Source organism: Berghia stephanieae, chromosome 6 (genome assembly GCF_034508935.2).
Source record: "Berghia stephanieae isolate SIO BIC M18660-M18661 chromosome 6, UCSD_Bste_1.3, whole genome shotgun sequence".
Classification (NCBI taxonomy): domain Eukaryota; kingdom Metazoa; phylum Mollusca; class Gastropoda; order Nudibranchia; family Aeolidiidae; genus Berghia; species Berghia stephanieae.
The window spans coordinates 52029934-52049933 of NC_088365.1; the positions used below are offsets into that span (position 1 = coordinate 52029934).

Genomic DNA, 20000 nt, shown 5'->3' on the forward strand with positions numbered 1-20000 from the left:
CACCAGCTATCTCTATATATAGCTGTATGTTTAATACCGTTTTACGATGATTGGTCACAAACATATGTTATCTTTAAATACAAACTGCCAAGCTGAGAACCCCAACCTTAATGTGCTGATCACATTCACTGACCAGTCCATGATCTCCATAGAGTAGTTTGTTTAATACCGTTTGGAGATAAATGGTCACATTTAACATTTTTTCTTTAATGCAGACTGCCGAGCTGAGAGATCCAACCCTAATGTATTGACCAAATCCACTGATCAATCCACCATCTCTTTACGGCAGTTTGTTTTACCACGACTGGTCACAAATTTGTGACCCCTCGTCTCAAAACGGTATTATGTCGGAATGGACCTGATGTTAAAAAGTCAAATTTTAGTTAAACCGGTCAAAAGAATGAAACGTTGGTATTTAGCACAGTAAAATATGATTTTCCTTCTCCTCTATAAAGCATATAAACTCAACTTAAGCATGATATTTCTGTCTACAAATTCGATTTTCAGCATCTGAATCATTCCGACTTGATACCGTTTTCAGACGAGGGGTCACATTTACTATATTTTATAAATACATACTATACAGTTTAGAACCCCAACTCTCATGTATTGACGACTTCCAATGCCATGTCCTTCAATTCTCTGGAGCAGTTCGTGTCATAGACTTTTCACGAAAATTAGTCACAAATTTACTATATTTTTAAAAATTCAGATTGTCAAGTTGAGAACCGCAACCATAATCTGCCGTGTTCTGGAAAAACACATATTTAGAAATTTGGCCATAGAACTCGTCCTTTAAATATCGATCGTCATTTAAATCGATCGGTATTTGAAGGACGAGTTTTATAGCCAAATTTCTAAATATGTGTTTTTCCAGAGCACAGAAGTAATGTGTTGATCACATACACCACCTATCACACCACCATCTCTATAGAGCAATTAAGGTGAGTTATCACATTTACGAGAAAGAGCTTCATGACGGAAGAAATCATCAACCGTGACTATGCAGCTGTATACAGACTTTCCACATGGAGGGAGTGGGACAATCATGCAAATGAAGCCGAGAGAAGAACTGCCATTCGGAACTGAGCTCCCCAGGAATGAATGGATAACACTGAACAGATAACGGGCAATAATTAGGAGAACACCTGGACGCATGAAAAAGTGGGGGTGGGGGTGGCAGAAACTAGCTTGTGTACATGTGTATGCCCAGAGCAGACGATGGAGCACATCCTTAGAGAATGCCAGGATGGGCCCAGCTGCACTGACCATGACGTAAGAGTCTGCTCTACAGAAGCTGTGGAGTGTGTTCGTTGTTGGAGCGACAAGCTATGATGATGACTAATAAATAGCGGTGCTTAAATGTCAATAAAATGGAGATAAAATTAGGGGAGTAAATCTGACTCATGAATGAACAATACAGATTTACAGTCAGATTTACTCCCTTTATCTTTATGATGATGACATTTACCTTATTTTTTCTTTTTCTTTTATTCAGATTGTCAAGTTGAGAACCCCAACACCAATGACTTGATCAAATCCACTGACGACCCCACCATCTCCGTAGGACAATTTGTTGAATACAGTTGCATCGAGTATAAGTACCGAATCAAAGGAGACAAGAGACGGGCGTGTCTTGCTGACGGGACATTGACTGGGGAACTTTTGCAATGTGGCGGTACGTGAAAAGTTAGAACCATTCGGATGTCGACGTCAAAACGGCTATGTGGTCTTGTGGTATAACACTTGCTTTTGGATCGGAAGGTCCAGGGTTCGAGCCTCGCTCGACGCATAGTTGAGTCCTTGGAAAAGACTGTTTACTCACATTCTCTCACCGTACTTCGGTGTAAAATGAGTAGCTGGCCGTTTACAGCGTTGTCTCTGTCGAAAAAAAAAATGTAAAATCGCCTAACAGGCGTCATGTCTCATTCTACATGTTACGTGTTGCTATTGGTCAGGGACCCTCTGTACAGAGCTTTGAATACATTTAGTGGATACTGCGCTATATAAAAGCTCATGTTAAAAAAACAAACAAAAGTCTGGCAGCACGTGGTAAAACACGTATACCTATCTTTGACCGCTCATCTTCCATAGCAATTTATAAGGGAGGAGGGGGGGGGGGGGCGAGATGAGCATAAAAATGTGGTTGTTTGGTGGCAAAAGAAACAAATACACTCTTAAATAATCAAGTAGGCATCAAATAGCGTCTTGATATTGATATTTTATGAAGCAAATGGTAAAGTTTATCACAAATTACTGTCGGCCGAACATGGAGAAAAATTAAAGAAGCAGATATACAGAAAAGAGAAAAGACATGGAACGAGATAAAAACGTTAGCTCGGGATAGAGAAGGATGGAAACTGTCTGTAGCCTATACCCTGACCCAGGGTGAACAAGGCAATGATGATGATGATGAAAGTTAATTGTCAAAATCAATGCACTTGTTTGAACAAAAGAAGAAATATTTGAATCATGATCTTTAGCGTAATTTAGCCATGGGTGATAAATTCAATTTGTATAAAATGTTATAGTTATTTCTACACATTATTGATTCTCACCCTTTCCTGATATTATGTTGCGAGTCGGAACCACTTATAGGTATCAAGATACAGTACCTGTTTATAACTGGAAAATGGACAAGACAAGGGATTCCTGCTAACGATTTTTGTGTTGTTGTTGTTTATTGTTATGTTTTTTTTTTTTATTTGTTTTTTTTTTTTCGTTTTTTTCTGTGTAAATTTGACCATTTATAAGATATTTTAAGTAGATCATCTGTTTAATCTGGCGGAAGGTATAAAGTGGTAACTGACATTCAATCTAGGTAAGCTTGAGAATTTTACTGTTTTTTAACAGTATGAAAACGAGATAAGCGCTTGCTTCATGTGCCCTTTGGCTCTGAAAGATAATTCTTCAGATTCATCAATGTTAAAGACGGTTGTTTATATCTATTTATGACCCACTGTCTTACGGGCGTTTTATGTTGGAGTTCTATAAACACTGTAAATTGAATATCAGTGTACAGTCAAAATATGAAACTTGAGTTAAATTTGTGCGTTTCATGAAGTGGAATACATACCTTTTTTTAAATAAAGTGCATAAACCGACGTGCACTTATTTGCAGGTCTGATAACCCAATTCCTTATAGTGGCATTTTTTGTAATGGAAATCTTTAAAAAAAGGAGCAAAATGTGGTTCATTTACATCAATGTTAAACCAGCCCCATAAGAATGTTCGCATGTTAGACCTTCTTATATGTACACGTCAGCTTACCCCCCTCCCAAAAAAAAAAACAAAAAAAAAAAAAAACCAAACCAAATAACAAAAAACAATCAAACAACAAAACAACATATTTCTTATCATTTTAACTTTGAATTTGATTTTTTGCATCTTCACTTCAACATTATACCAGTCTTACGGAAGTGGGTCACATTTGATTTTAGAATATCAAGAATAATTTAACATCCAACCCATCTTTTTATTTTTCCTGTTTCCAAAAATAGATTGTCCCCTTGGATTTAAAACTTTGGACAAAGCTTGTTATGGTGTTTTGACGGTAAGAAAATTGAGGTATAAAGATGCAATACAACAGTGCAAGGAGCTGAATGGGTTTTTAGCAATGCCAAAGACTGAAGAAGAAAATAATGTCATTATCTCTGTAAGGTAAATTTAAAAAAAAAAGAGCTTTTATATAGAGCAATATCCACTAAACGTGCTCAAAGCGCTTTACAAGGGGTCCCTGGCCAACAGCAACACTTAACATGTAGGACGGGACATGACGCCTGTTAGGCGATATTATAATTTTTCGGACAGAGACAACGCTGTTAACGGCCAGTTACTCATTTTACACCTGAGTACGGTGAGAGAATGTGTGTAAAGAGCCTTTTCCAAGGACTCAACTATGCGCCGAGCGAGGCTCAAACCCAGGACCAGGACCTTCCGATCCGAAAGCGAGTGTCATTGCACAAGACCACATAACCAATTAAGGTATTCCATAACACCAAAATGTTACCGATCGGTATTATGTTGGGATGAATAAGGCGGTGCCAAAATAGAGATTGGGGAACTGGGGAAACCCCTCTCAGACGCATAATAGACGGTGTCCCATTTCGAGCCAAAATAAGCCCCACATTCCTTGTACTTAGCTTTCCTGTTATCTTCATCTAGTTCATTCCATTATAATACCATAAAACAAAAGGAGCACCATTTTACATTGTTATAGTTATCTTCATCTAGTTCATTCCAATATAATACCATAAAAAAGGGTCACCATTTTACATTGTTATAGTTATCTTCATCTTGTTCATTCCAATATAATACCATAAAAAAGGGTCACCATTTTACAATTTTATCGTTATCTTCATCTAGTTCGTTCCAATATAATACCCAAAAAACACAATGGGTCACCATTTTACATATGAAATTTATTTGCATCTAGTCCATTCCAATATAATACCCTAAAACAAAATGGGTCACCATTTTACATTGTTAAAGTTATCTTCATCCAGTTTATTCCATTATAATTCCAGAATACACAATTATAGTCACCATTTTACATTGTTATAGTTATCTTCATCAAGTTTATTCCAATACAATACCCAAAGAACACAATGCGTCATCATTTTTTATTGTTATAGTTATCTTCAACTAGTTCATTCCATTATAATACCAAAAAATCACAATGACGATGGGTCACAATTTTACATTTTATAGTTATCTTCATCTAGTTCATTCCAGTATAATACAGAATACACAATGGGTCAGCATTTTCCATTTCTCCATTATAATCCCAGAATACACAATGGGTCAGCATTTTACATTGTTATATTTATCTTCATCTAGTTCATTCCATTACAATCCCAGAATACACAATGGGTCAGCATTTTACATTGTTATATTTATCTTCATCTAGTCCATTCCATTACAATCCCAGAATACACAATGGGTCACTATTTTACATTTTTATAGTTATCTTCATCTAGTTCATTCAATTATTATACCAGAAAGCACACTGGGTCACCATTTTACATTGTTATAGTTTTTTTCATCTAATTCATTCTCCGACATAACGTCAGAAAAAAACCTTCTCTAAATCATATTTTTAAAGACATTATTTACATTTCATGATTAAAGAGTGCTCAATCTAAGTAAAGAATGTAGATATCAACATCCTGTGATTAATTTTTTTATATCTCTTTATTGTTGTTGTTTTTGTTTTTTTGTTGTTGTTGTTGTTTTTTGTTGTTGTTAGTTTGTTTGGTTTTTGTTCGGTTTATGCTTTGTTTTGTTTTTTTTTTTGTTTATTGTCTTGTTTTTGTTTCGTTTTTTTTCTTTATTTGTTGTTTTTTTGTTTTTGTATGTTTGTTTTTTTTTTGTCTGGGTCAAACTACCCTACACTGTTTCTTACCTGTGTGATATCTTTTTTAAGACGCATATCTTAATCTACCAAAAAAAATTATTGAAAAACACAACATTTACGTTAAAATCGGACAGGGAAGGTAAAACAGTTTGGATTGGAGCAACAGACATGAACGGCAAAGAGCAATTCCAGTGGGATGATGGATCCGACATTGACTGGACCAATTGGGTTAAAGGCGTTTTATCGGCTTGCCCAGAGGGTTGGACCGAATTCAACCAATCTTGTTACCACTTTATAGACACTCAGATGACTTTCAGCCAAGCAGCCTCAAAGTGTGATTCTCTAGATGCCTTTATCGCCTCCCCAAAAAATGAGGAGCAACACAGAATAATCGAGTCACTTCGGTAAGTTTCGGTAATATTATATTTTTAACCCCATCAACCCAGTAAATAGACAGATTTTGCTATCTTATTTTATTATCAGTTATTTAACCTGTGACGACAACACAAAATCATCACCAGTTTTGAATACGTATATATAGGTGTTTATACAACATGTGATGTAAACTATATAGACAGATACACGTTTCTCTGAAGGCAGTGGTTGGGAATTTTAGATATAAATAATCCTTTGTGTTTCTGTGATTTGTTGTTGTTGTTGTTTTTGTTGATGATGATGATGATGATGATGATGATGATGATGATGATGAAGATGATGATGATGACGATGATGATGATGATGATGATGATGATGATGATGATGATGATGATGATGATGAAGATGATGATGATGATGTTGTTGTTGATGGTGATGGTGATGTTGTTGTTGTTGTTATTGATGATGAGGATGATGATGATGATGATGATGATGATGATGATGATGATGATGTTGATGATGATGCGACGTAGGCGATGATGATGATGCGACGTAGGCGATGATGATGATGATGGTGGTGGTGGTGGTTCTCGTTGTGGTGTAAGAGGTTGTTGTGGTGGTAGTGTTAGTGGTAGTAATGAAATGATGATGGTGGTAGAAGTGGTAGTGATGATGATGATGATGATGATGATGATGATGATGATGATGATGATGATGATGATGATGATGATAGAGTTTTCTTAATCTAGTTATCTACATAAAATTTGTCATTCCCAGAGAAAGATCTCCAATTTGGTTGGGAGTTACCGACATAGAGAAGGAAGGAGACTTCAAATGGCAGGACGGATCCAAGCTGGAATGGTCCAACTGGTATTACGGTATGTCAATGTCTTTATATTTTTACTCTGTGACTTTCTGTAGATCTACAGTGTGACCCATCCAACTTGCTCAAATTCTGCAGGACTGATAACAAAACGCGATTTCGGGTTGATTTAAAATTGTTGTAACGGACAATATTTTGTCTTGATTCGAGCGTTGTACTTTTATTACAATAAGACCATTAAATAGTAATGAACAATTATGAATACATGAATATAACACATTTAAAAAAGAACAAAATTCTAAACACGGAACATTTTGGACTCTAAACACTTTGTCAGCCAATTAAGAAAAAGAAAAGAAAATATTAATAAATCGCTTGACATTCAGAATGATGGCAGATAAATATTATATGTATATATATTATTATATTATATTTTGTATTGTGCGGCTATGTGGTCTAGCGGTATGTCACTTGCTTTTTGGATCGGAAGGTCCTGGGTTCGAGCCTCGCTTGGCGCATAGTTGACTCCTTGCTCACATTCTCTCATCATACTCATGTTTAAAATGAACACCTGGTACCTAGGACCTTCCTATCCCAAAACGAGTGTCATAACACAAGACCACATAGCCGCACAATTGATTTTTTTAAAGTCAGAATAATGAAACTTGCGTGACGTTTATGTGTTTTATATTCAAAGGATGATTCCTTAAGATGAAAAAAAATCAATACTTCTTCTTCTTCTTCTTCTTCTTCTTCTTCTTCTTCTTCTTCTTCTTCTTCTTCTTCTACTCCTTCTGGGAATGTCAGGGAGAAAATTATTGCAAATATTCAGGATGCGCTTTTTTGTATTTGTTAATGTTTTGTTTCTTGTTTTGTTTGTTTGTTTTTTTTTTTGTTTTTTGTTTTTGTTTTTTAACCAGCCTGTAATTTTAATCATTTTAATAATCAGACATCTGGCACAGTCCAGCATAATACCATTCAGAGATGTTGGGTCACGTTTTGGATACATTGTATATTGCATTCTTCTTTAATTTTGTGCGGCTATGTGGTCTAGTGGTATGACGCTCACTTTCGGCTCGGAAGGTTCTGGGTTCGAGCCACTTCTCGGTGCATAGTTGAGTCTTTGGAAAAGACTCTTTATTCACATTCTCTCACCGTGCTCGGGTGTAAAATGAGTACCTGGCTGTTAACAGCTTTGTCTCTGTCGGGAAAATTGTAATATCACCTAGAAAGCATTATGTCTCGTATGTTGCGTGTTGCTGTTGGTCAGGGACCTTTTAAAGAGCATGGAGCACGTTTAGTGGATTTGCGCTATATAAAATCTCTTTTTTATTATTAGAGGACCCAAATAACTATGGCGGAAATCAAAATTGTGCTGTCATGCTTCCCAGTAAGAAGTGGAATGATCAAATCTGTGAACCGACCTCAAACAGTGATTTGAACAGGGTGGTATGCCAAACACCGAAAATAGGTAAATATCATCATGTTTCTTCATAGTTGCAATTTAGGAAAAATAATGATGGTCATCATCATCATCATAATCATCATCATCATCATCATCATCATCATCATCATCATCATCATCACCATCATCATCATCATCGTCATCATCATCATCACCATCATTATCATCATCACGACCACCAAGTTCGCCATTACCTCCATCCTTATCGTTATCATTATGATCATATTCTTCTTCTTCTTCTACTGCTTTTTCTTCTTTTTTTTTCTTTTGCTTCTTCTTCTTCTTCTTCTTCTTCATCTTCTTCTTCTTCTTCTTTTTCTTCTTCTTTTTCTTCTTCTTCGCATCGTCATCGTCATCAAAATCATCATCAACATCATCATCATTACCATCATCATCAGCATCATCATCATTAGCATCATCATCATCATCATCATCATCATCAGCATCATCATCATCTTCATCATTGTTTCCATTTAGGAAAGCCAAAGACGAGCGGGGCAAAACGCTGTACTGTGATGAATAAACATGGGAAATGGGCCAATGTGTATTGCTTCTCGGGCTCGGAGTACAACACTGCGTGTACTCTCCCAATAATCGGTAAGTAACTCTCTTAGTTACTCCTCCCCCTCCATTCTCTTTATCCTCCCACTCCCCATTCTTGATTACCTCCTCCTCTTCTTCATTTGATTCTTCTGCCCTGCCCCTCCTCCTCCTCTTCTTCTTCTTCTCTTTCTTCTTCTTCTTCTTCTTCTTCTTCTTCTTCTTCTTCTTCTTCTTCTTCTTCTTCTTCTTCTTCTTCTTCTTCTTCTTCTTCTTCTTCTTCTTCTTCTTCTTTTTCTTCTTCTTCTTCTTCTTCCTCCTCTTCTTCTTCTTTTTCTTCTTCCTCCTCCTCTTCCTCTTTCTTCTCCCACTACCTCGCCTCCTCCTCCTATTCCTCCTCTTTCTTCTCTTCTTCATTTTCTTGTTTCTCCTCCTCTGCTCCCGCTCCTATTCCCCTTCTTCTCCTTCCTCTCCTTCTCCTCATCTTCTTTTTTCTTCCTCACCCTCTCGCTCCGCCCTCTATCACCTTCCTCCTTCTTCTTTTTATTCATGATAACACTTTCTTCTGCTACCCTTTCCTGAAACAAACCATAGGAGTGCGTACGTTTATTCCATATTTTGCGTGAATTTTTGAGAGAAAAAAACTTGAGCTTTCATATAGCGCAATAGCCACTAACATGCTCAAAGGGCTTTACAAAGGGTCCCTGGTCAACAGCAACACGTATCATGTAGAACCAGCCTCTTAGGCGATATTACAATTTTTTTCCGACAGAGACAACGCTGTTAACCACCAGGTACGACCATTTTACATCTGAGTACGGTGAGAGAGTAAAGAGCCGTTTCCAATGACTCAACTATGCACCGCTCAGAGCAGGGCGCGAACACAAGAACTTCCGATCCGAGGGCGAGTGTTATACCAAAACGACCACATTGTCGCAACTCGCAATAAAAAGGACTTTGGGCCACAGTGGCTCAATGGATCGAGCGCATTTGAACTTTTATGTAGTGCAATATCTACCAAACGTGTTTTGGTTTTCGTTGTTTTTTTTCTGTTATTAACAAAAAATAATTCATTTTTGATATGGTTTGCATTATGTTTTTTAATCGTTTCTCTTTATTTGTTTTACATTGGTTTCATTTTGAAGAAAAAGTCCGTTGTGATCCCCTGAATAATTTACCGTCTGATGTTGTGATTGAAGAGGGAGCAAAACAGTCGTACAGAGTGGATGAAATCGTGAAATTGGTTTGTAAAACAAGCCAGTGGTCTGTCTTCACAAAGTGTTTGCCCAATGGAAAATGGTCCGGATGGGAGCACCCGTGTGTAAGTTGTTATTATGTATTGTCTTCTCAAAGTGTTTGCCCAATGAAAAATGGTCCGGATGGGAACACCCGTGTGTAAGTTGTTATTATGTATTGTCTTCTCAAAGTGTTTGCCCAATGGAAAATGGTCCCGATGGGAGCACCCGTGTGTAAGTTGTTATTATGTATTGTCTTCTCAAAGTGTTTGCCCAATGGAAAATGGTCCGGATGGGAACACCGGTGTGTAAGTTGTTATTATGTATTGTCTTCTCAAAGTGTTTGCCCAATGAAAAATGATCCGGATGGGAGCACCCGTGTGTAAGTTGTTATTATGTATTGTCATCTCAAAGTGTTTGCCCAATGGAACATGGTCCGGATGGGAGCACCCGTGTGTAAGTTGTTATTGTGTATTGTCTTCTCAAAGTGTTTGCCCAATGGAAAATGGTCCGGATGGGAGCACCCGTGTGTAAGTTGTTATTATGTATTGTCTTCTCAAAGTGTTTGCCCAATGGAAAATGGTCCGGATGGGGACACCGGTGTGTAAGTTGTTATTATGTATTGCCTTCTCAAAGTGTTTGCCCAATGGAAAATGGTCCGGATGGGAACACCGGTGTGTAAGTTGTTATTATGTATTGTCTTCTCAAAGTGTTTGCCCAATGGAAAATGGTCCGGATGGGAACACCGGTGTGTAAGTTGTTATTATTATGTATTGTCTTCTCAAAGTGTTTGCCCAATGGAAAATGGTCCGGATGGGAGCACCCGTGTGTAAGTTGTTATTATGTATTGTCTTCTCAAAGTGTTTGCCAAATGGAAAATGGTCCGGATGGGAGCACCCGTGTGTAAGTTGTTATTATGTATTGTCTTCTCAAAGTGTTTGCCCAATGGAAAATGGTCCGGATGGGAGCACCCGTGTGTAAGTTGTTATTATGTATTCATAGTATCTATATTCTCGTCATCGTCGTTTTTATTTTCATCGTGATCGTCATCATAATTATCATCATTATTTTCGTGGTCGTAGTTTTCATCATGATGCTGATGATGATGATGACGATGATAATGATGATGATGATGATAATGATGATGATGATGATGATGACGATGACGATGGTGATGATGATGATGATGATGATGATGATGATGACGACGACGACAACGACGACGACCATGATGATGATGATGATGATGCTGCTGCTCATGATGATGATGATGATGCTGATGAAGATGATGATAATAATGATGATGATGATGATGATGGTTTAAAAGTAGATTAGCTGAGGAATTATTTTACATCTACGATTCCCCGTTTCAGACAACTAAAAGGGATACACTGACTGCATGGATATGTAAATATGTTGAAGCCAATGCCTGAATACAAAGAGAGAATTTGAGAAGAGAGTCTTTTTTTTATACCCAGGACTCAGATTTTCACCTTTAAAATACGGATTATTTTGGGAAATAATAAAACATCATAATAAGCCCACGAGGATGATTAAGCATGCCATGGAGTTAATGCAAATGCCGGCCAATTTATTAGTACTTTGGTTGATGACAAATTAATAATCACAAGTTCGGAATATCACGGTACTGTTATCTATGCGTTGTAACTTGTTCGCACGAGTAAATTTTGGCTAACTCATAAATATCATCAAGGCTTGAGGAATGTTATTGTTTACCAAAAATAAGTTGTCCCCCTCTTCCTCTTGTTGTTGTTGTTGTTGTTGTTGTTGTTGTTGTTGTTGTTGTTGTTGTTGTTGTTCTTCTTCTTCTTCTTCTTCTTCTTCTTCTTCTTCTTCTTCTTCTTCTTCTTCTTCTTCTTCTTCTTCTTCTTCTTCTTCTTCTTCTTCTTCTCTCTCCTCCTTCTCCTTCCTCCTCCTCTTCTTCTTTTTTTCTCTTCTTCTTCTTCTTCTTCTTCTTCTTCTTCTTCTTCTTCTTCTTCTTCTTCTTCTTCTTCTTCTTCTTCTTCTTCTTCTTCTTCTTCTTCTTCTTCTTCTTCTTCTTCTTCTTCTTCTTGCAACAAGCGCTGCATCATGTTATATTATGCGCACAGAGCGGCCAGGAATTGCTCAAGACTTAGTGCTGTTACTATTTATTTGTTCTGGCAGATTGTTCCATCCCTTTGTGATTCGTAGGATCAAGTTATGTTGCCCATGCATGTACTATATGATATTATGTTGTGTTTGATCTATTAATTGTGTATGTCAAGGAGTGGTGGGTGGCCCGGATGTGCTATGTCCGCATGATGACAGTAGCGGAAAGGTGTTTGTTGAAATTTAAATTTTCGCAAGATGGTACAGGGCAGGCTACCAAGATTGTTTTCAGTGACTGGACAATGTAGGCGATAGGCTTCAACAGTCGTGATGCCACTCCCCTAGTAGTGACGCATAGTAACTTAGTCACTGGTTCTAAACTATCGGAACAATGGCGGACGCCCTTATGAAATACTTCTCCGACGAGCATACAAGTGTATCCAGAGGAGAAAAAAAAACATTATAAATCTGATCATGTTTTTACTTTAACCCTCTCCTTACCAACTGCAAGAAAATCGTTACGATACAATGAACATTAATTATTCAGACTTTTGTTTTGTACATCAAAACATTTGAAGAAAAATATTTGTTTAGTTTATGAAAAAAATATAATGTTGTTTTGTAGAACAAAATTATCTTTTGGCATGCTGTTAGGTTTGAGTTTTAAAAAATTAATTTTAGTGTTGGGTATGGATGACATTTGGGGGGGGGGGGGGGCTGGTAAGGAGAGAGTTATTAATACATTCTGATCACATGACATGTGAAACAGTTCTAGCCAGCATGAAGAATAAAAAGTACCGATTTTCTTTGTCTAGATCCAAGCTGCTCGTTGCTGGGCGGATGTGACATCCGACTATTGAATCCGATTTGCGGATGATGATATTTGTAGCCAGTGGTCAGTGTAGGCAATTCAAGTGATCTCACGATGCTCATGTTGTCTGTCATAATCAGTGTCATACTTATTGGTTATCCAGCGGATAGCGCGTCATTGTACTTTCTAGAGAGTGTTAACTCTCTCCATACCAGCCATTTTTAGAATTTCCCCCGAAAATTCACACACACCCGACATAAAGATAGACTTTCCCAAATCAAACAAAAAAGTAACAAGTACGTGCTATACGGCTAAATTGTGTCTACAACACAGTGTTTGGATTTAAATCTGTAATCAAAGCATTTCTTTAAATTGTGTGATGTACAAGAGACATCAGAATGAGAAAATTGTCGGTTGCATCGTAACGAATGTGACGATTCTCCCATTGTTGGTAAGGAGAAGGTTAACGCTATCGGCTGTGTACGGGTCCCCAACTGATCCTGCGTACTCAAGGACTGGCCGTATCCGGCTAATTTTCTCGCTTTATTACTTGAGAGAAAGTCAGTAAATAAAGAGCCTTTTCCAAGGAGTCAAATATGCGTCGAACGAGGCTCGAGCCCACGGCCTTCCGATCCAACAGCGAGTGTCGTATCACGTAACAAATTATGATGTCCAAATTCAATACAAGTTCAGTTCTGTTCAGAACACAGGAAATTGTTTTAAAAGCTCAAGGTCAGCTGTTATTACCCCCTTCCTTATAAATAGGAAAATCGTCACATTCGTTACGATGCAGCGAACATTTTTCTCATTCTTATTTCTTTTGTATATCATAATATTTGAACAAAATTGTTTGCTATAGTTAAAATATATTAACACTGATGATGTGTTGAAGAGCTCGTTTAGCAGAAAAAATATATATAGCAAGAACAAGACCTAACAGTAACAGATTTTGTGTTTGAGTGAAAAGAAATTTGTATAGATTGTGTGTGAAGTTTTGGGGACAATCCTGAAAATGGCCGTAAGGAGAGAGTTAAAAGCTGAAGGTCAGCTGCCATTAATGTTTCCATGAATGACCACTCACAGTCAGGTTCGATACACATTGTTTAAGTCGACATGTACATATATGCAGGTCTGACATCCGAACCCGCTTAAGGGCTAGTCAAACATTGTTGTAATGGACAATATTTTGCGTCATTTTTTAAAGATGTCCATTACAACAATGAGCCTTTAATGAATTGAGTTATCAGACCTGCAAATAAGTACCCGTCGGTCTACGTCAAAAACACAATTATCTACGTCATATGCAGTCTTTTATTGCATTTTAAGTTTGACAGGTTAATTAATGTCTATTAGAGACTACTACAGCGATGTTATAATAACATACGATTCTTTCATCTCTTTGTATTTATTAAACGAATTATTTTTTATCGTGCCCAATAACACAACGAGCTTGCGAGCAATCATTTACAGTGGAAACAATTTATAACAGGCCCGATTATAACAGGGATCGGGTATAACAGGGATTTTTCAAATTCCCGTTTTTTACCTCTCTTTGTCTCCATTAAAAATTATCGGTTATAGCATGGCCTCACTTGAACCAAATCGGCTATAACAGGGACAATGCCTTTTCACACGGGAACAATCAAGAAGGAAAACTGCTAAATTTTAGGCCTTGTCGTTCATTTTTAACAATTTTTGTCTGACTAAGGAGGGATAGTACCTTTGGGTGGGGGGCATATGCCTGAAGTCAACTGGTTCCCACTTGTCTTTTATTTCATTGATGAATAATAAAGTTTGAAATAAATAAAAAAGGTAAAAAAAAAACAAGAAAAAAAAGAAGTTATATCTAGATCTATACATGTATTATAATTTACACTGCGCACAATCTCTGTCACATGCAGTTTTTTTGGCAAGGGAGGTAATCGATGTATTAGATCACTAGAAAAAGTCAATTATGTGCTTATTTCCCTTGTATTTCGGATGTAACAGGGATCGGCTATAACAGGACTTTTGCTCTGGTCCCACCATTTCTGTTATATCAGGTTTCCACTGCATTATTCTACCCCTAAATCAATTCCTATTTCATATTTAAATAAAAGGACATCTTCAAAAACATTCAAATGATACTTCTTTTTAAAGAATCTGATTTGTAGTTAAATTTATGATTGATAATCTGACGTTATAAATTATTATTGTAAACATGATATCATTACGCGTTACTATTTGGGGAGAGGGTTAGAATAATATTAGATGTGAACGCTTTATGATGCTAAAATGCTTTGAAATGAAGAGTGCTCATTTTTTGGCTTTGGTGATGCAAAATAATAATGCGTAGGTGCTCATAATACAATTTCTACATTTAATTTTATTTAATCACCTTGTAACCTTGTATAATGTTTTAAAATTATTTTTCATTTCAGTTAACAAAAACTGTGTAGATTCTCTCCTTGTGACGGATCGAATATTAGTGACCATGAAGGCAACGTAAAACCAAGCATAATTTTTCAAATACTTTAATCAAATAGACTTTGAATGAAACAACGTGTTGTTATTTGCAGGTCTAGTAACCCAAAATTGTTATGGGATCATTGGTCTAAGGGACATACTCTCAAACAAACATAAAGTAGTGTTCATTACAACAATGTTAAATCAAGCCCATAATTGTGCTCGGTTGTCAGACCTGCAAGGATGTGCACGTCGGTTTAAATTGTCAAAGTGTTGTTTTGTTGTCTTATTTTATATCTGGGTCTTATGGACACTTGTCTATTTATGGGCCATTTATTTGTTTTTGTTTTTAAGGTTATACGGCGCTTTTCTTTCTTTTTTTTTCCTTGCAACACGTTCTTAGTCCTTTCAGAGCCAGGAAAAATGGAGAAAAAAAAAAAGATAGTTTAAAAAAACCCAAACAAACTGTGACGATTCGGGGGCTCCCAGAGAGTCGGTAGAGTCAGATATCCCGAAACGTCACAAAAGAAAAGAAAGGGAAAAGACTAGGTGGAGAGAAAAGAGGGAACTCGTTGTTAAGTTTCCTCGTACAGGAAAGATCAGGCTACTGCACTGAACCTAGCCTGATCAGAGGGAAGAGAAAGAAAGAGAAAGTCCGTGTTTACCGGCCAGACAATTGTAATGACAAAATAAATGGAGATCAAGGTTTACGAACACCATACATATTACGTAACTAAACTAAAAGTATAACATAAATTAGAACGATATAACTCTACTTATCCATTCATCCTTTCTCATGACATCCACGAATAAGGAACACCACAATAATAAATTGGTAAAACAGGACCGCTTGAAAGCGGTATTCTGCTCTGCTGAACATAACTTACAAGAAATCCCATCTGGTTTCCCGCGATACGCTTATACATCACCTGGGTCGAACCTTGATTGGTTGGAGGAGGGATTCAAAAATGCCCAGCACCCGGGAAAGGTACTGCGAACTCCGGAACCATTGCTAGGGCATAACACAAACAAACGAGATTTACAAAGGGGACTGGTTCATATAGGGAACAAGGGAAAATTCCAAATGCAATCTATCAAAGTGCCTTGTTTAAGATCACCTAAAAGTCCCATCCTGACCCAAGCACAGGGTCCCACCAAGAGGAATGCATACGAGATTTACAAAGGGGACTGGTTCATATGTGCGGCTATGTGGTCTTGTGTTATGACACTCGCTTTCAGATCGGAAGGTTCTGGGTTCGAGCCTCTCGCTCGGCGCATAGTTCATTCCTTGGAAAAGGCTCTTTACTCACATTCTCTCATCGTACTCAGGTGTAAAATGAGTACCTGGCCCTTGACAGCGTTGTTTCTGTCAGAAAAAAAAAATGTAATATCGCCTAACAGGCGTCATGTTTTGTTCTGCATGCTACGTGTTGCTGTTGGTCAGGGACCCCTTATAAAGTGCTTTGAGCACATTTAGTGGATATTGCGCGTTATAAAAGCTCTTTTTTTTTTTTTGGAATGCACTCAGATGTTGACAAATCATGATATTAAAAAAAAAAACACAAAACAAAAAAAAAAAAACCAACATTACAGTACAAAGCAGAGAAATGATTTACACGGGGAAAAACCATCATTTCCCAAAACTAGTACTGTACATTATTTGACTGTCGTCCAGGGCCACGACGGCAAAGCGAAGTCAGAAAGCAACGCGGAAAACGGGTTTAGAGGGATAGAAAACACAGCAAGGCTATTTCAACAAGGTGGCGAAATAGTCAAAAGGATTTAGATTGAGGAAACAAGCTCAAAAGATTAAATAAGTAGTAAGCCTCGCAGTCTGAATGACGCTTGCTGAGAATTGTGTGATTCAGCCACAGAGTTAATAAACTTCGAGGAGTAAGCTGCTTATTCCATCCATGTTGTTAATGAAGATGAAGTAGAACAAATGGATGATGATTTTGATGGTGATGTTGATGATGATGATGATGATGATGATGATGATGATGATGATGATGATGATGATGATGATGATGATGATGATGATGATGATGATGATGATGATGATGATGACGACGACGATGATGATGAAGAAGAAGAAGAAGAAGAAGAAGAAGAAGAAGAAGAAGAAGAAGAAGAAGAAGAAGAAGAAGAAGAAGAAGAAGAAGAAGAAGAAGAAGAATATGAATATAATTATAATGATAAGGATGGAGGTAATGGTGGTCGTGATGATGAAGACGACGACGACGACGACGACGACGATGGTGATGATGATGATGATGATGATGATGATGATGATGATGATGATGATAATGATGGTGATGATGATGATGACAACCATTATTTTTCATAAATTAAAACCATGAAGAAAACATGATGTCATTTACCTATTTTCGGTGTTTGGCATAAACCCTGTTCAAATCACTACTTGAGGTCGGTTCACAGATTTGATCATTCTACTTCTTACTGGGAAGCATGACAGCACAATCTTCATTTCCGCCATAGTTATTTGGGTCCTCTAATAATAAAAAAGAACTCCAACATAATAACTCGAGATTTTATATAGCGCAATATCCACTAAACGTGCTCAATGCGCTTTACAAAGGTCCCTGATCAAAAGCAACACGCAACATTTTTCCACGGCAATGACAACGCTGTTAACGGCCAGGTACCCATTTTACACCCGAGCACGGTGAGATAATGTGAGTAAAAAGTCTTTTGAAAGACTCAACAATGCGTCAAGAAGTGGCTCGAACCCAGAACCTTCCGACCCGAAAGTGAGCGTCATACCACTAGACCACATAACCGCACAAAATTAGAGAAGAATACAATATATAACGTATCCAAAACGTGACCTAACACCTCTGAATGGTATTATGCTGGACTGTGCCAAATGTATGAAAGTGACTTGATAAATAAAATGATTACAATTACGGCCTGTTAAAAAAAAACAAACAAACAAAAAACGAAACAAAAAAAAAAAAAAAAAAAAAAAAAAAAACATGAACAGTGCCTTACCACCTATTGGAAAATCGTCACATTTGTTACGATGCAACCGTCACTTTTCTCATCCAGATTTCATTTCTTCTTGCTATGGAACACATATTGTCGAACAAAATTATGTATAGATTGTGCTTGTTGCTTTTCTGTTTTTGTGTTGGGTGGGTACGAAGTTTTAGGGAAAATTCTGAAAATGTCTGGTGAGGAGAGGGTTAACAAATACAAAACAGCGCATCCTGAATATTTGCAAAAAGGTTCTCAATGAGATTCCAAAATTTTTCTTCAACAGAGAGGACGGACGAAATATTTAGTTGTCGATCTGGTTGTTGTTAGTAATGTATTTATGTTTTTATTTATTATTCTTTTGTTCTTCTTGGCTGAAGAAGGGTTTTGAGTCCGAAACGTTTCGCGTTTTGTAATTTGCTCTTTTTTGAGGCTGTTTTATTAATTTTTGTTTATTAGTCAATTTTAAGATGACATTATTGAAAATTGAGAGTACGAAACTTTATTTATGTGTAAAGGTGCATTGCAAGTTTGAAATTCGTATCTTTATGACAATCGACGCAACGTGCATAACAAAGAACTAGATGCATAATATTATGACAAGACCTCCGGTCTTATAATTATGAGAACTAGCTCTCAATTACCCACCTTCTGTATCTGAGGGGCATTAGTTAGCTTGTTGTTATCGCCATTTAATTTATGTTGTTCATGCTGAAAATCACAAAAATATAGAAATTTAATACATCTCCTCTAAAGGTATGCTTGTATTCTCATCCTGTGAAGAGAGAGAGAGAGAAAGGAAATTGATAATAATTACTGAAACTGTATGGTCCCATAAAAAAATCTGTTCTTTAAAAAAAGTTCTGTCGAAAAATTGAATGAACCGATTTTCTATTCTCTATGTAATGGATGCATCATATTTTAAAAAAAGGAAATGAAAGAAAATAAATCCATGCAGAATCAAAGAAAAGTCATGTAATTTGTCTTAAATTGAAATTTTATACTAACTTGAATATGCAAGTTGAAATCAAGTGATTATCAATAGCAGTTGAAAGCTATTTTGAAAATCTTGAAGGATAAGACTCGATGATAATAACAGAAGCAGAACAATATTGATAATTGTGTAAGCCGCGCAAACAGAACGATGGGAATAATATGTGATCCATCGTATCAAAACGGTATTATGTCGGAACGAACCATATGCTTAAAAGCCGAATTTAATGTTAAACTGGTCAAAAATATAAAGAGTTGGCATTAGCACCCTAAAATATGGTTGCCATTCTCCCCAATAAATCGTATAAACTCAACAAAAGTCTGTTATTTCTGGCTATAAATTCAGTTTTCAACATCTTTACGAACCCGACTTAATACCGTTTTGAGGCGAAGGGTCACATATATAGAACGTTTATAAGTCTTGATAAAACCATATTTTGTGTTTGTATAAATCGCTCTTTCGACCAATTCTAGAATATGGAAATTGCATCTGGAGCTCATATTATAAAAGACAATATATTAGTAATGGAAGTGTACGGAGGAGAGCAGTATTGATCTTATAAGGAAAGGTTAGAATTTCTTTACTTACTAAGAAGAATTCGTGGGGATTTAATCCAGGTTTATAGATTAGGACATGGTCTAGATAAGATAGACATTTCTGATTATTTTTTTCATATTCTGATATTACTTTTACAAGCGGGGACACGTTTAAGATTTATGTAACTAGATGCAAAACAAACGTTTGACAAAAATGGCTCGGTATTCGTATTGTCCAGAAATGGAACAATTTGAAATTTGAACCAAAAAAGAATGCAAAATTTATGGAACATTTCAAGGCGTTAGGAGGAATTGTATGATGGGAGATTTAT

At 36.8% G+C, this 20000-nt stretch overlaps 1 protein-coding gene across 1 annotated transcript in view; it reads left to right on the forward strand.

Annotated features, from left to right (window-relative positions):
- Positions 1-15411, forward strand: part of LOC144975235 (uncharacterized) — a 78378-nt gene extending 62967 nt beyond the window's left edge. Inside the window, exons 29-36 of the mRNA XM_078919131.1 lie at positions 1499-1678; positions 3501-3660; positions 5491-5760; positions 6509-6609; positions 7894-8025; positions 8497-8616; positions 9705-9880; positions 15117-15411. Coding sequence (XP_078775257.1) covers positions 1499-1678; positions 3501-3660; positions 5491-5760; positions 6509-6609; positions 7894-8025; positions 8497-8616; positions 9705-9880; positions 15117-15134 — 1157 coding nt within the window. The 3' untranslated portion in view covers positions 15135-15411. The remainder of the gene's footprint in view (positions 1-1498; positions 1679-3500; positions 3661-5490; positions 5761-6508; positions 6610-7893; positions 8026-8496; positions 8617-9704; positions 9881-15116) is intronic.
- Positions 15412-20000: the final 4589 nt, after the last annotated feature.